Here is a 13363-nt window from a genome sequence, read left to right on the forward strand (position 1 = left end):
AGCTTTATACAGGGTATAACGGATTTATTTAGGTTTAGACCCCACTGGGAGTTGGGCATCTGAGTGTTAAAGGCAGGAACACTTCTGTGAGCTGCTTTCAGGTAAACCTGCAGCTTTGGGGCAAGTAATTCAGACCCTGGGTCTGTGTTGGAGCAGACGGGAGTGTCTGTCTCTGGCAGGACAGGGTGCTGTGGCCCCACTCGCAGGGAAAGCAGGGGTTGAAGTAGTCTTGGCACATCGGGTGGCAGCTCGCAAGGGGGTTTCTGTGATCCAATCCATCGCATCTCCCAACCCTGATATTCTATGCTTCTGTGCATTCTGCAGGTGTCCATGGCCAGGCCAGGGGCTCCACAGCCTGCCTTTCCCCACCACACTCCTTCCTTCCTGCTTGGGCTGAGATAAGTTTGCTTGTGTGCAACAGAACGTGCACAAGTGCATTAGCAGACCCGGGCACCACGCCTGCCTCCAGAGACCAGAGCTGCGTAAAGGAGAGGGGACGTTAAAAATATGCAGGATAAATTAAGAAAATGCAAGGGGCCTGGGGCACCAAGGAATCACCAATTTGCATTTCGATAGCATCTCTCCTCAGGTGATCCCAAAGCAATTTAGACAGCAGTTATTTAAGGCTCATTGCCCTTTTATAGAGGGGGAAACTGAGGCACGGGGGGGCATGACTCACCCAAAGTCATTGGCAGAGCTGGGAACAGAACCCAGGAATCTGAGTGTCCAGGCCTCCCCGACTGGCAGGACTCTGAAGGGGAGGCAGCAGCCGCAGGACAGAAGCAAACTGCAAAGAGCCTGGCCAGATCAGAGGCCCCAGGGCAGCAGGCAGCGAGGGGGAACAGAGCCCTTGTGAGCGTAAAGTCCTGATGCCAAGACCCTCCCAACTCCCCAGAGCCAGCTTCTTGGGCTGGGCCAGGGAGCTTGCTATCCACCCCTCCCTGCACAGCCTCCAGGGGAGGGCACCATCTGCCCTCTCTGGCTCCTGCATGGAGTGGGCCAGCAGGGACACCGGCGATGCTTGCCTGCCTTCTGGGGCAATGCAGGGGGGAGGGAAATCACCTCCCTTCCAGGGTGGGGAGGAAAAGCCACCACAATGGCTGGGCCACATGGTCCCCTCTCCATCATCTTCACCACCCCCAGGCTTGGCATTCCCTCCCTCTTCCCAGCAGATTGGCCCCCCTCCAGGCACAACTCCCCCCACCCACTTGCTGGCCTGACTCCACAAGGGGTCCTGCCTCCCCCAGTGTTTGGTTTGGGTCTGTAAGTCCCTGCTGCCCCAGAGAGAAGCAGTGGCCAAGAACCCTCCCCCATCAAAGCCATGCTGGGTGTGACTCTGACCCTCAACCAGCCTCATGTCTGCCCCCTTAGACCTGGCCCTGCCAGCCCTCTGACCACACAAGAGGAAGGATGGACCAGCAGCCAGGGAGCCTGCCTGGCACTCTGGAAAGCTGGGTTCAATTCCCTGCTCTGCCCAGGTGACAGTGGTCATGCGGCTTGATCGCTGTGCCTCAGTTCCCCTCTGTACTGTGGGGACAGCCCCGCCCTGCCTCGGGGGGATAAATACATTAGCACTTGTGCAGCGGTCACGGGGCCCCAGAGATGTACCTTGGACCGAGATACAGCAGGAGGGTTTCAGGGAGCCCTTCGGGGGCTGGCGCTGCTCTCTGGAGGCCCACAAAGGTTTCTCTTTGCTACCTTCGAGGCTTTATTCTGATGCTTCCTGCAGCAGGCCTGGGATTCGAACACTAGGGCCGGGATCACTCAGAGTGGGCACTGAGACTCCAGCACCCTCTTCCTGCAGGAGGCGAGCAGAGCTCCAAGCAACTGCCTTTCAGCACACGGACAGTAGCAAGGCCGAGATCCCAGGGCAGGTGAGCAGAGCCTAGCACTGCAGCCTGCCCAGAGAAGCTGGCTGACAGGCCCAAACCAGGTCCAGCGTGGCAGCAGGCAGGAACCAACTCACACAGCAGGGAGCCACTGGCTGGCACAGAAGAGAGGGAGCCCTATGGAGCCCCACAGAGAACTGCTGGGACACAGGGCCTTTGGAGGGGACAAGAAACAGAAGAGTCCCACAGTGAAGACAATTTAGGGGAATCAGTTCCCCATGGGGCACCCCCAGAGCCCCTCACACCAGCCTCTCAACTGCACTTCCCAGGAGCAGCCACATGCAAGGAAGAGGGGGGCAGATCCATTTCTCATTTCACCCAGCTGCCCCCTCTCTGCAGCCCCACAGGATCCACCAGTAGAGGCACCCAGCACATCCCCCCCGCCCCCCGGGGCTAGATCCCAAGGAAGGATCTGGTGCAACCGGAGGGAGCCGCTCTGATGCTCTGGCTGACGCGGGAGACGTTGGAAGAGACTGGATCCGGTACATGAAATAATTTATATAATTAAAACATTTCATAGAAAACCCTGGGATTAGCCCTAAAACTAAACAGGGCGAAGATGGCCAAGCGATAGCTATGAACCACTCTATGCGAAAAGGATCGGGGTCCCCCGTGCAGCCTCCCACCCCCCTTGAGTTCCAGCCGTGGATCGCTCCACCTCACTCTGCTGCTGGGTTTATTTCCCCCCCATCCCACAATGCACTGCTCTCAGCTCCCACAATGCTCCGCTCCACTCCATGCGCCGACGCTAACGATCCGGGCGCTGCACGCAGAACACTTTGGCTTGGTGATCCCCGGACGTTGTCACCACTATGGACGCATCCCTGGGAAAGAGACAGGAGATTGGCTTACAGGGGACCGGGGGACAAGGGCAGAGCCCCCCCCCTGCCGCCCACAGGCCTTGGGTCTGGAAAGTGAAGGGGACAGAGGGACAGGCTATTCCAGTCTAGCCTTTGCTCCCCTCGGCTCTGCCAATGCCCCTCAGTCCCACCCAGAGCGCACCAGCTACCCAACCCTGCCTCCACCCTCCCAGTTCGACCCATGCTCCCTTTTCTCCAGATCCGAGCTGCAAGGCTCAACTCTTTCCAGTTCCCGAACTGCCCCCCAACCACTCAAGAACATTTGTTGCCCCTTCCGAAGCCTCAAGAGGCAGAGACCTGCTCTCAGCCTGGCCTAACAAAGCCCCCTTCTTAATGCAACACACACCCCGAGTCTGATCACACCCAGCGCCACCGTCCTCAAGCTGGCTGGGCCAGGACAGCTCATGCTTTCTGAGCGCAAAGCTCGCAGGCTTGACGTACGTAGGAGCCAATTCCCCACCACTACCACACGTCAGCCCTGTGTCGAACGGGCAGGTGGAGCGGTACCGCAGGCAGAGCCCGCACCGGCCACTCACTTGTTGACGGCGAAGTCCAGGATTTCGGCCGAATGGCCCCGATACTCGCTGATCATCTTCCCCGAGCGAGCGTCCCACAAGCGCACGGCCCCGTCCAGACTGCAGGTGTAGACCACGGGCGCGCTGTCCTCCCACAGCAGCTGCACGATCCCCGACTGCAGGCATGGAAATCAGCGAGCGTAAGGGGCGGGCAAGGGCAGCTGTCTTGACACACTACAGGGATGTTAGGATCACTGGTCGGAGCCCACAAACACTGCTTTTCTGGCTGGGGGCTGGGCCAAGCCAAGGGGGCTCGGTGATGGTCCCTGGGCAGAGATGGCAGCAGTGCCTAGAGGTTAGCGACGGCCATGAGGGAATGAGGATTTATATGGGGATCAGCCAGGAGCCATGCTACAAGTTGCCTGCCTCTGCCCTGGACCACAGGGGCAGCCCCAGGCCCGCTGATTGGGAGAAGAGCACGCCCCTTCCCCCCCAGATCTGAGTGATCCCAGAGCTCTCTGGGGCAGCCTGAGGTATCCAGGGGCCACAGCTCAGCGCGTCACCCCCAGAGCACCACCTCGTGCCCAGTCCCTTACCTCGTGCTGACACCTCTGCCTCAGGCTTTGCGTGGAGATGTCGTAAATGGCCAAGGTCCCGTCCAGGTAGCCCACGGCCGCCAGCGGCATCCTGCCCCGGGGAGAGAGGGGGAGCGTGAGAGGCAAGGCACCGTGGCCCCCCGACCTCCCAGAGCAGCACCTCTAAGCCAGTGGGAGACAGAGGGAAGTGAAAGGATAGTGGGAGAGGCTGGTTTACCTGCCAGACCCCCTCTCAGAAGCAAAGGGGGGTGGATTTCGAAGGAACTGGCCCCCTGCTTTGCTGGCCGAGCAGTCTGGGTGAGGGAGCGCAGGCTTCAGTCACAGTCCCCAGCAAACCAGATAACATGACTCCTTGGATTGGTTACCAACAGGGATGGTGGGGTTGGGGAGGGGGAATCCAGGTTTGGGGGGGGGTGGGGAGGGGAGGGAGAACGGCACCCCAGCCTCACCAAGATGTGAATGCCAAGCGGCATGGCAGCACTGGGACCCTCATGGACCCCTGCCCCCCCATGCCAAATCAGCACCTCTCCACCCACCGTCTCTCCCTTTCTTGATGCAGATGCTGGGGTCTCCTCTGCCCATGGCTCTTCCCCAGCAGCCAGGCCCTGCCCCGGAGGGTGAGCTGGGAGAATCAGCTTTTGCCTACCCGGCCCGTACTCACACATTGCAGAAGCCCAGGGACTCGACCGAGTTCGATTCGGCCTCCCCCGCTGGAGGCTTTGAGGCTGCACTTTCCATCTTAAACACACAGACCACCTGGGCAGAGAGGAGACACTCCCCATCAGAGCCAGTGGGGAGGGGGCCCTGGGAGCCAATCCAGTGTGCCCCCCCTCAAGCATGGGAGGGTTGGGATCCAACACACCCCGAAAGATTAGGGGGATGGGCAGCTCTGAACCTGGGACCCACTAGGTCCCTAGGAAAACTAATGCCAGTGGGGATCCAACCTGGGACCTCAAAGCAGGAGCCTCTGATGCCCGAGCTAAGACACCCAGGTCACCTGGAGATTGCTGAGCCTGCTACAGCCTCAGCCAAGCCCGTTACTTTGCAGGTACCACCCCGCCCCAGAGTGGGGGCCCTGCAAATACAGACCAGGCCACCCCCCTTCCCTGGCAACCGCGGAGGGGTCCCCATCAGCACCCAGAGACAAGAACCCGACTGGGTCAGGAGGGCAAGTGACCCCACCCGCCGCCTCCAGCCACTGGCAACCCGGAACTTCAGTAACCCCACTCCGGACCGCCATGGCCTAGAGCGCACTGTCCTGGGAGACCCATGCCACTGCAGGTACTACCCGGAGCAGGTGGGCGCAGAGCTCAGTGATCTGGGGGCCGAGGGAGGCTGAGTGCGACCAGGCTGGGCCAGACCAGCCGGAGCAGCTCGCTCTCCCAGAGCTGCGGGGCAGTGAAGTCAGAGGAGGCTGCTAACCCAGCCCCTTCCCCAGTTTTGGCTTTCGAGCAGCCAATCTGCCAGGCCTGCCCGCTCAGGGCCACGCGTGCCGCCACCCAGCCGCAGGGCAGTGCGAGGGCCTCACCTTGCCGGTGGCCGAGTTCACCAGCTTGGCGTGACAATCCACGGACCCGGTCATGACCAGGCTGCCATCTTTATTGCTGGTCACGCATGTCAAGGGGCCCTGATGCCCATCCTGACCTGAGGAAAGTTCACAGCCAACGGGAGGTCAGACGCTGCCAGGGAGACCTCAGAGCCCAACCCAGAGCAGCTCTCCCACCAGTTCATGCCAGCTCTGCTGATGCCCCTCAAACCCGACCAGGGCCCCTCCTGCAGCACGCAGGTCTGCCAACGCCCCTCAGCTGAGGTAGCCAACACGCCAAGTTCTGCAGAGACCAGCCGCAGACTAGACTCTGGTGCATCGGGACCGCTCTCCCTGTCCGGACGGACTGCCCTGGTCTCTGAGGAGAGCGCCCCACGCCCCTCTGACGGGCATTACCCGAGCCCAAGGACAGGGGCTGGTGAACCCAGCTACCCCCATCCTGCCCCGTGTTCCTTTGGTGCAGACCCTTGTAAAACAGCGATGCTTATAGGAACCCAAAGCCACGCCAGCACTCTGCCCTTCCTAGCTCCCAACGGACAGGAGGAATTAACCCTTCCGGACCTTTAAGAACGTGCAGCGAGCTTCCCTGCTTCAGGTCCCAGATCCGCACAGTCCCGTCCTCATAGCCAACCACCGCTCTCTTCCCTGGACGGAGAGATGCACAAGAGCCGTTTGTTAGACCCTTTCCCCCAACCCCATCCCATCCTTCCCACTCTCAGGGTGCCCCCTGCATGCCAAGGGACTCAGACCCCTTCCCCGGGGGCAAAATCCTCGCAGGGCTCGGTGACTCCTGCCCCAACAGTTCCACTGGGCATCCCCTGCCTGCTGGCCGAGGGACTGGCTCCCAGTAGGATTAGTCGGGGGCGTGCCCAGAGAGTCAGTGGCTGTGCCGTAATGACTGGCAGGGCTGCACCACAGCCCAGTTTCCATGCCCAGCTTCCCCAGATCCCTTCCCCGCCCTCTCCTCTCCTCTCACCGTCAGGAAGGACCCTGCCGCAGGTGGCCGGGCAGCCCGGCCCCTGGAAGGTCTTGCACTCGCCGCTGGGAATCTTCCACATCCAGGAGTTCCCATCAGCTGTGCCCGCCAGCAGGACGTGGGCCTGAGGGTGCCACTCCATCCACTGGGGAAAGAGGGAGAGAGACGAGGGGAGGATGCTGAAGAGCAGAGAACAGTCAGGCCTGGCTCAGCCACAAGAGGATCCACCAGTGGGGCCCACAGAAGGGAATCCAGGCTGGTCACTTGGGCTCCCTCTAGAGCTGGCTCTGTACCACCTATCCTGCCAGCGGGCGCACGAGCAGGGAGACGTGGGCACTCACCCCCGGCACGCTGCCCCACTATTCAGAGAACCAAGAGGTTCAAGGCCAAACTTTGGGCAGCACGGCCTAGTGAACAGAGCACAGGATTTCTCTCCAAGCTCCCTCTCTGACTGAGTGACCTTACGCCCGTCACTGCCTCTCCGTGACTCAGTTTCCCCCTGCTGTACCTGCACTTTCAGCTCTTTGGATGAACTACACAATACACAGCGAGTTGCAAGCACCCAACTCCCTACCTAAAGGGACACAATCAAGACAGACGCAGCATTCAGGATACAATCATCCTCACCAGCGTCAGTTACACTAACTAGAAATGGTTTCAAAATCCAGTTCGCTTCTCCCCACTAAACTGGGCCTGGTCTACGCTACAGAATCTGACTGGTAAAATCTGCCTAATTTCAGCACAACTTCACAAGTCCACACAAAGTTCTGAGTCCTGTTGGTAACACCAGGACTTCCCCTTGGTGAAATTAAGAAGAGGAAGAAGAAACACACAAGGGAGGACGTGTTCTCTGATCTTTTCATCCAAGGTTCTCACGTAGGAGGAAAGGCAGAGGGACCAGGAGCTACATAGAGAAATCCACCCATCATGCAGCTCCTGAGACAGCCAACAGATGCTACAAAGCTTCCTGGAGCAAAACTCCCTGAGGCTTCCAACCCGTCAGCCACTGCACTGCCCGGACCATTCCGTGTTCCCAGGGCCTGCCCCATACACTCCTCCATCCCTCCCGGCCAAGAAGCCACCATAGCATGCTGCATCGTCCTTTCCAATGGAAAAATCAGGAGATCTATCTCCCAGGCTGAACAGGAACTAGACTTGTCAGGTTCACTTCCTGGAGAAAGTTCCCAGGCACCAGCCTGTGGGCTCCTGAGAATCCAGGCTGAGGTTCTATGGGGTCTCTTAAAAAAGGAACCCCCCTGGCCCCCCTCGCTTTTTCCCTAGAGAGGGGTCTGCGCTCCAGATTCCATTAGCGACGCCCCTTTAATTCCCTCTCACCTCCAAGTCACCCACTTCGAACGACCAGATCTCTTCCTTTGTGTCCACCTGCCACACTTTGATCAGCCCGCTCATGTCGCCTGTGGCCACAAACAGGGAGTCATGGCTGAAACCTGCGCAGGTGACGGAGTCCTTGTGACCTGAAGAGACAGCCATGGGGAAGCAGGGGATAGTGATTTAGCCAGCCTTGGTTAGCTGCTGTGGTTAAGACAGATAACATCAAGCCAAGCACCGAGGATTATCCACAGCAGAAGGTTGGCTCCAGGCTCCAGCAGTTGCAGGCAAATAGATTTTATCTGTATGGCTCCTCAGCCCTAAAGATCCCAGCTTTCTCTCTTTTCCATCCACCACGACAGTGCAGCTCTCTCTGGGGTGGAACACAGCAGCTGTTTAACACCATACAGTAACACCCCCAAAGAGAGCAAGCCACAACCCCCAGGAACTGAAGCAGAACCTCCCCATATGTCAGAGAACGGTCCAAGTCAGCGCACCTCACCTGAGCACTCAAACAGGCGTTCACCATCACTCAGCCGCCATACGAAGGCCTTGTCATCCTCCCCGCCCGTCACTGCCAGGGTGTTGGTCGTGGGATCGAGGCTCACGCAGAAAACGGAGGCTTCACGGGACAGAACAGCATCGATAACTATCAGCTACCGAACGAACAGGGAATGCCGGCCGACTTCCCAACTCCCGCTTCGGTAGCGCTCAAGCCCAGACGGTTCGGTTACAGACCGGGAGCATTCTACGCCCATTAACCCCCAAGATCCAGGACAGGAGCTGGTCGCGTGGGGTGCAGACGGTGTTAGACAAATGCAGCTACACCAGCATCGGCCACGGCGCAAGGCAAGGGGGGTGCTGACCTAGCAGGCCAGGAACAGGGATACCAGGCTAGATGGTGGCTGTCTCAGGAGCTGATTGGTTGCTTGGGCTTTTGGCGAGCAGAGCGGCAGCAAGTTGGTCCAGGATCGTCCCGCCCTTCTTCGAGCTCCCACCTGTCAGTCAGTCAGTCCCCAGCCTTGATGGAGAAGCTCCTGCTACCGTGATCAGACAGCAGCTGGCCCAGGGGTGGGCAAACTTTTCCCCCGAACCCGAACCCTAACCTTATCCGCCCCGTCCAACTTCCCGCCCCCCAGTGCCGCCCTCGGGATCCCTGACCCATCCAACCCCCCACTCCTTGTCCCCTGACCACCCCCTCCTGGGGCCTGCTGCCCCTAACTGCCCCCTTGGGACCCCACCCTCGCTGATCCCCGACTGCCCTGCCCCCTATCCACACCCCCGAACCCGAACCCTATCCGCCCCGTCCCACTTCCCAACCCCAAGTGCCGCCCTCGGGATCCCCGACCCATCCAACCCCCCTATTCCTTGTCCCCTAACCGCCCCCTTGGGACCCCACCCTCGCTGCTCCCTGACTGCCCTGCCCCCTATCCACACCCCCGAACCCGAACCCTATCCGCCCCGCCCCACTTCCCGCCCCCGGGATCCCCGACCCATCCAACCCCCCTACTCCTTGTCCCCTGACCACCCCCTCCAGGGGCCCGCTGCCCCTAACTGCCCCCTTGGGACCAAACCCCCTATCCAACCCTTGCTGCTCCCTGACTGCCCTGCCCCCTATCCACACCCCTGCCCCCCGACAGCCCCCCGAACCCTATCCGCCCCGTCCCACTTTCCGCCCCCGAGTGCCGCCCTCGGGATCCCCGACCCATCCAACCCCCCTACTCCTTGTCCCCTGACCACCCCCTCCTGGGGCCCGCTGCCCCTAACTGCCCCCTTGGGACCCCACCCTCACTGCTCCCTGACTGCCCTGTCCCCTATCCACACCCCTGCCCCCCGACAGCCCCCCAGAACATCACCCCCCTCCAACCCCTGCTGCTCCCTGGAGCCCCACCCCCAATCCACATCCCTGCCCCTGACAGCCCCCTGGCACCCCACCATCCAACCCCTGCTGCTCCCTGGTGCCCCACCCCCTATCCACACCCCTGCCCCGACAGCCCCCCGGAACCCCACCCATCATCCAACCCCTGCTGCTCCCTGGAGCCCCACCCCCTATCCACACCCCTGTCCCTGACAGCCCCCCGGAACCCCACCCCCTAGCCAACCCTCGCTGCTCCCTGGAGCCCCACCCCCTATCCACACCCCTGCCCCCCGACAGCCCCCTGGAACCCCACCTGTCATCCAACCCCTGCTGCTCCCTGGAGCCCCACCCGCATCCACACCCCTGCCCCTGACAGCCCCCTGGAGCCCCACCCCCTATCCAACCCTCGCTGCTCCCTGACTGCCCTGCCCCCATCCACACCCCTGCCCCTGACAGCTCCCCGAAACATCACCCCCATCCAACACCTGCTGCTCCCTGGAGCCCCACCCCCTATCCACACCCCTGCCCCCTGACAGGCCCCTGGAACCCCACCCCCATCCAACCCCTGCTGCTCCCTGGAGCCCCACCCCCTATCTACACCCCTGTCCCTGACAGCCCCCTGGAACTCCACCCCTCATCCAACCCCCTCTAAAGCCCCTTTCAGAATGTGGCCCTGCGAACGCGGGCAGAGGACTCAGGAGGAGCAGAGGCAGCTGAGCAGCCGGAGAGAAGCAGCGGTTTCCCCTTCAAAGTGCCGCGTCTCTCCGGCCAGCTGTGCAGCCGCCCAGCGTCCTCCTGATTCCTCCACCCACACTCCCGCCACCCGCCCCGCCCGCCTGCCTGCTCCCGAGGCTGCAGGTGAGCCTCTCTCCCTCTTCTTCCCTGCCCTCGCAACGCAGCCTCCTCCCACGCTGGCGGTGCGTCGTGCTGAGGCTGCAGGGGAGGGGGGACAGCAGGGGTGGGGCAGGGGGCTAGCATCCCCGGCCGGGAGCTCAAGGGCCAAGCAGGACGGTCCCGCAGGCCATAGTTTGCCCACCTCTGAGCTAGTCACTAGGGAGCAATTCAAGGCTCAGACCCTCCAGGGAGAAAGTCCCAGGAATATTTTGTCTGAACACATGGGCCGGCACAACCCTACTCAGGAAAGCCAGGGGCCAAGCCAGTCCTTGGAGGGAACTCAGCTGACCAAGCGCTGTCCCATTTTCCCTGAGGGGTGCAGAGATCATCCCTCACCCTGGCAGGGCCGACCCACCCACGAGTCACTGGAGCAGCTGAGCTGGGAGAAAGCTGCAGCGAACATCAGGACAGGAAATAATACACGTGTGTTGGCAATACAGCGATGCCCACCCCAGCTTACCTGAGTGCTCAGAGAAAGTGACCTCGCTGTCATCCTGGGCCTCCATGCCATCTTCCACCCCCTCGTCTTCCTCCTCCGTCTCCCAGGCCTGCTCCTCAGCCCCTTCGACGGCCTCCTCGTCAAAATCCACATCTTCCATCTCATTGGCCAGGTCGTCTGCAGGGGCAAAGCCGGGGAACGTAAGCACCAGAGGCGTGGGGGGGGGTCTCATTCCCCCTTCCCACTCCCCCCCAGCTCACACACACTGCTTGCAGAAAGGGCCAGATGCGACGATTTCCCTGGGAGGCAGGAGCTGCTGTAGGCAAAGTCCGGCTCCACCGGGCAGAGGCCTCCCTTGATGCACTGAAAACCCTGTTGGACAGCAGGGTTTTCAGTACCAGGCCGCACTCATTCACTGCAGCCCTCTGAACCGAGCGGACGCCCAGGAGGAGTCAGGGGGCTGGGCCTCGTTGATACAGAACAAACATCCACTCCACAAAACCCAGCATCGTCGCAGCTGGGCCCCGGGCTGGCACTTTCAGCAAAGAGGCCAAGAACAGAACAGGCCACGGAGCCTGATCTCCCCTCTGGGCCCCAGGGAGAGGGCACCCCACGGGCCATTCTGCAGGGGGTGTCCTGCTGGTGCTCCAGTCGTGTCCTGCTGCAGTGCAGGCGAGGGACAGAGGGTGCAAGCTGCTCCTGTGGGACCCTCCAGCAGAAGGAGCTGCTCCAGGGACGGACAGGCAGGATCAGAACAGGCGGCAGAGCTACGGGAAGGGCCAGCAGTGGGTCCAAGACTCCCCACTGCACCCACTCCCAGCTCCCCTGATCTGACGTGGGTGGCAGGAAGCTCCTGGCCCAAGAGACTCAGGCGAAAGGGGCACCCACAGCAAACCCCCAACCTGGGACAGGGCCATCCAGGGACCTCTGCAGAGTTGCCATCCCCCTCAGGCCCCCAACTCCCCCAAGGCAGGGACCCACCCCTTTCTCCAATCCCCCTGCAGAGCCACCACCACCCCAGGCTCCCAATTCCCCTAGGGAAAGTCCCCCCCTCTGCTCCCCCTGCAGAGCAGCCACCCGCCCAGGCTCCCAACTCTCTTAGGGCAGGTTCCTGCCTCCGCTCTCCCTGCAGAGCCACCACCCCCCAACTCCCCTGGGGCAGGGCTGAGCTCCACACCCCTCCCCAGGCTCCCAACTCCCCTAGGGCAGGGCCCCCTGCAGAGCCGCCACCCCCCAGGCTCCCAACTCCCCTAGGGCAGGGCCGGGCCCCACACCCCTCCCCAGGCTCCCAATTCCCCTAGGGAAAGTACCCCCCCTCCGCTCTCCCTGCAGAGCAGCCACCCCCCCGGCTCCCAACTCCCCTAGGGCCGGGCCCCACACACCTCCCCAGGCTCCCAATTCCCCTAGGGCAGGGCCCCCTGCAGAGCCGCCACCCCCCAGGCTCCCAACTCCCCTAGGGCAGGGCCGGGCCCCACACACCTCCCCAGGCTCCCAATTCCCCTAGGGAAAGTCCCCCCCTCCGCTCCCCCTGCAGAGCAGCCACCCGCCCAGGCTCCCAACTCTCTTAGGGCAGGTTCCTGCCTCCGCTCTCCCTGCAGAGCCGCCACCCCCCAACTCCCCTGGGGCAGGGCTGAGCTCCACACCCCTCCCCAGGCTCCCAACTCCCCTAGGGCAGGGCCCCCTGCAGAGCCGCCACCCCCCAGGCTCCCAACTCCCCTAGGGCAGGGCCGGGCCCCACACACCTCCCCAGGCTCCCAATTCCCCTAGGGAAAGTACCCCCCCTCCGCTCTCCCTGCAGAGCCGCCACCCCCCAGGCTCCCCACTCCCCCGGGGCAGGGCCCCCTGCAGAGCCGCCACCCCCCAGGCTCCCCACTCCCCCGGGGCAGGCCCCCCCCCGGCTCCGCACTCCCCTAGGTCAGGCCCCCCCCGCAGGGAGCGGCCCGGCCCCTCCCCCCGCTCACCGGGGCCGGGCGGGCCCAGCTCCACCACCTCGATGATCTCCTCGTCCCCGTGGAAGTGCAACGCGCCCGCGGCGCCGCCCTCCCCGCTCCCGGGCTCCATGCCGGGCTGGCTGCGGGCTGCGCTGGGCCTCGGGCCGCCCCGTCAGTCCGCGCCGCCACCAAGCCTGACAGGCGGGGGCAGGGGGCGTGCCCGGCTCCGCCAATCACCGAGCGCGCCTGGGGCTCCAGAGCCAATCGGCGCTCTCAGGGCTGTAAGCCCCGCCCATTGTCCGGGCAGCGCGGCCCCGCCGGGCATTCTGGGAGTTGTAGTCGTACTGGACCGGGGTGGGGGGAGCCGACGGGAGTCCCGGCTCCGCCTCGCACTGAGCAGTCTGGGAGTTGTAGTCGTCCCGCCCCAGGGAATTCTGGGGGCTGTAGTTCCTGTCCTCACCTCTTTCCCACTTACGGCCCTGCCGCTCCCGGCGTGCACCGCGGCTGGGCGCGCTGCCTGCCGGGAGCTC

The 13363-nt window shown here is 62.6% G+C and overlaps 1 protein-coding gene across 1 annotated transcript; it reads right to left on the reverse strand.

Annotated features, from left to right (window-relative positions):
• Positions 1-2367: 2367 nt before the first annotated feature.
• Positions 2368-13002, reverse strand: AAMP (angio associated migratory cell protein). The gene is made up of 11 exons (XM_030580463.1): positions 12864-13002; positions 10924-11079; positions 8214-8333; positions 7718-7857; positions 6383-6527; positions 5968-6051; positions 5389-5504; positions 4522-4616; positions 3861-3951; positions 3286-3440; positions 2368-2713 (listed from the first exon to the last, which is right to left on the reverse strand). The coding sequence occupies exons 1-11, from the start codon at positions 12961-12963 to the stop codon at positions 2638-2640; spliced, it is 1278 nt and encodes a 425-aa protein (XP_030436323.1). The 5' UTR covers positions 12964-13002; the 3' UTR covers positions 2368-2637.
• Between the last annotated feature and the right edge of the window lie 361 nt (positions 13003-13363).

This window comes from Gopherus evgoodei, chromosome 11 (genome assembly GCF_007399415.2).
Source record: "Gopherus evgoodei ecotype Sinaloan lineage chromosome 11, rGopEvg1_v1.p, whole genome shotgun sequence".
In the NCBI taxonomy this organism is placed as follows: Eukaryota; Metazoa; Chordata; order Testudines; family Testudinidae; genus Gopherus; species Gopherus evgoodei.

Bases quoted from the DNA above. Each gene is read 5' to 3' on its own strand.
- AAMP (XM_030580463.1), bottom strand. From the start codon at position 12,963: ATGGAGCCCGGGAGCGGGGAGGGCGGCGCCGCGGGCGCGTTGCACTTC. The intron at 7,858-8,213 runs GTGAGGTGCGCT...CTGTCTCTTCAG, and splicing joins ACGCCTGTTTGAGTGCTCAG to GTCACAAGGACTCCGTCACC. The intron at 6,528-7,717 runs GTGAGAGGGAAT...CTCTTTCCCCAG, and splicing joins TCGAAGTGGGTGACTTGGAG to TGGATGGAGTGGCACCCTCA.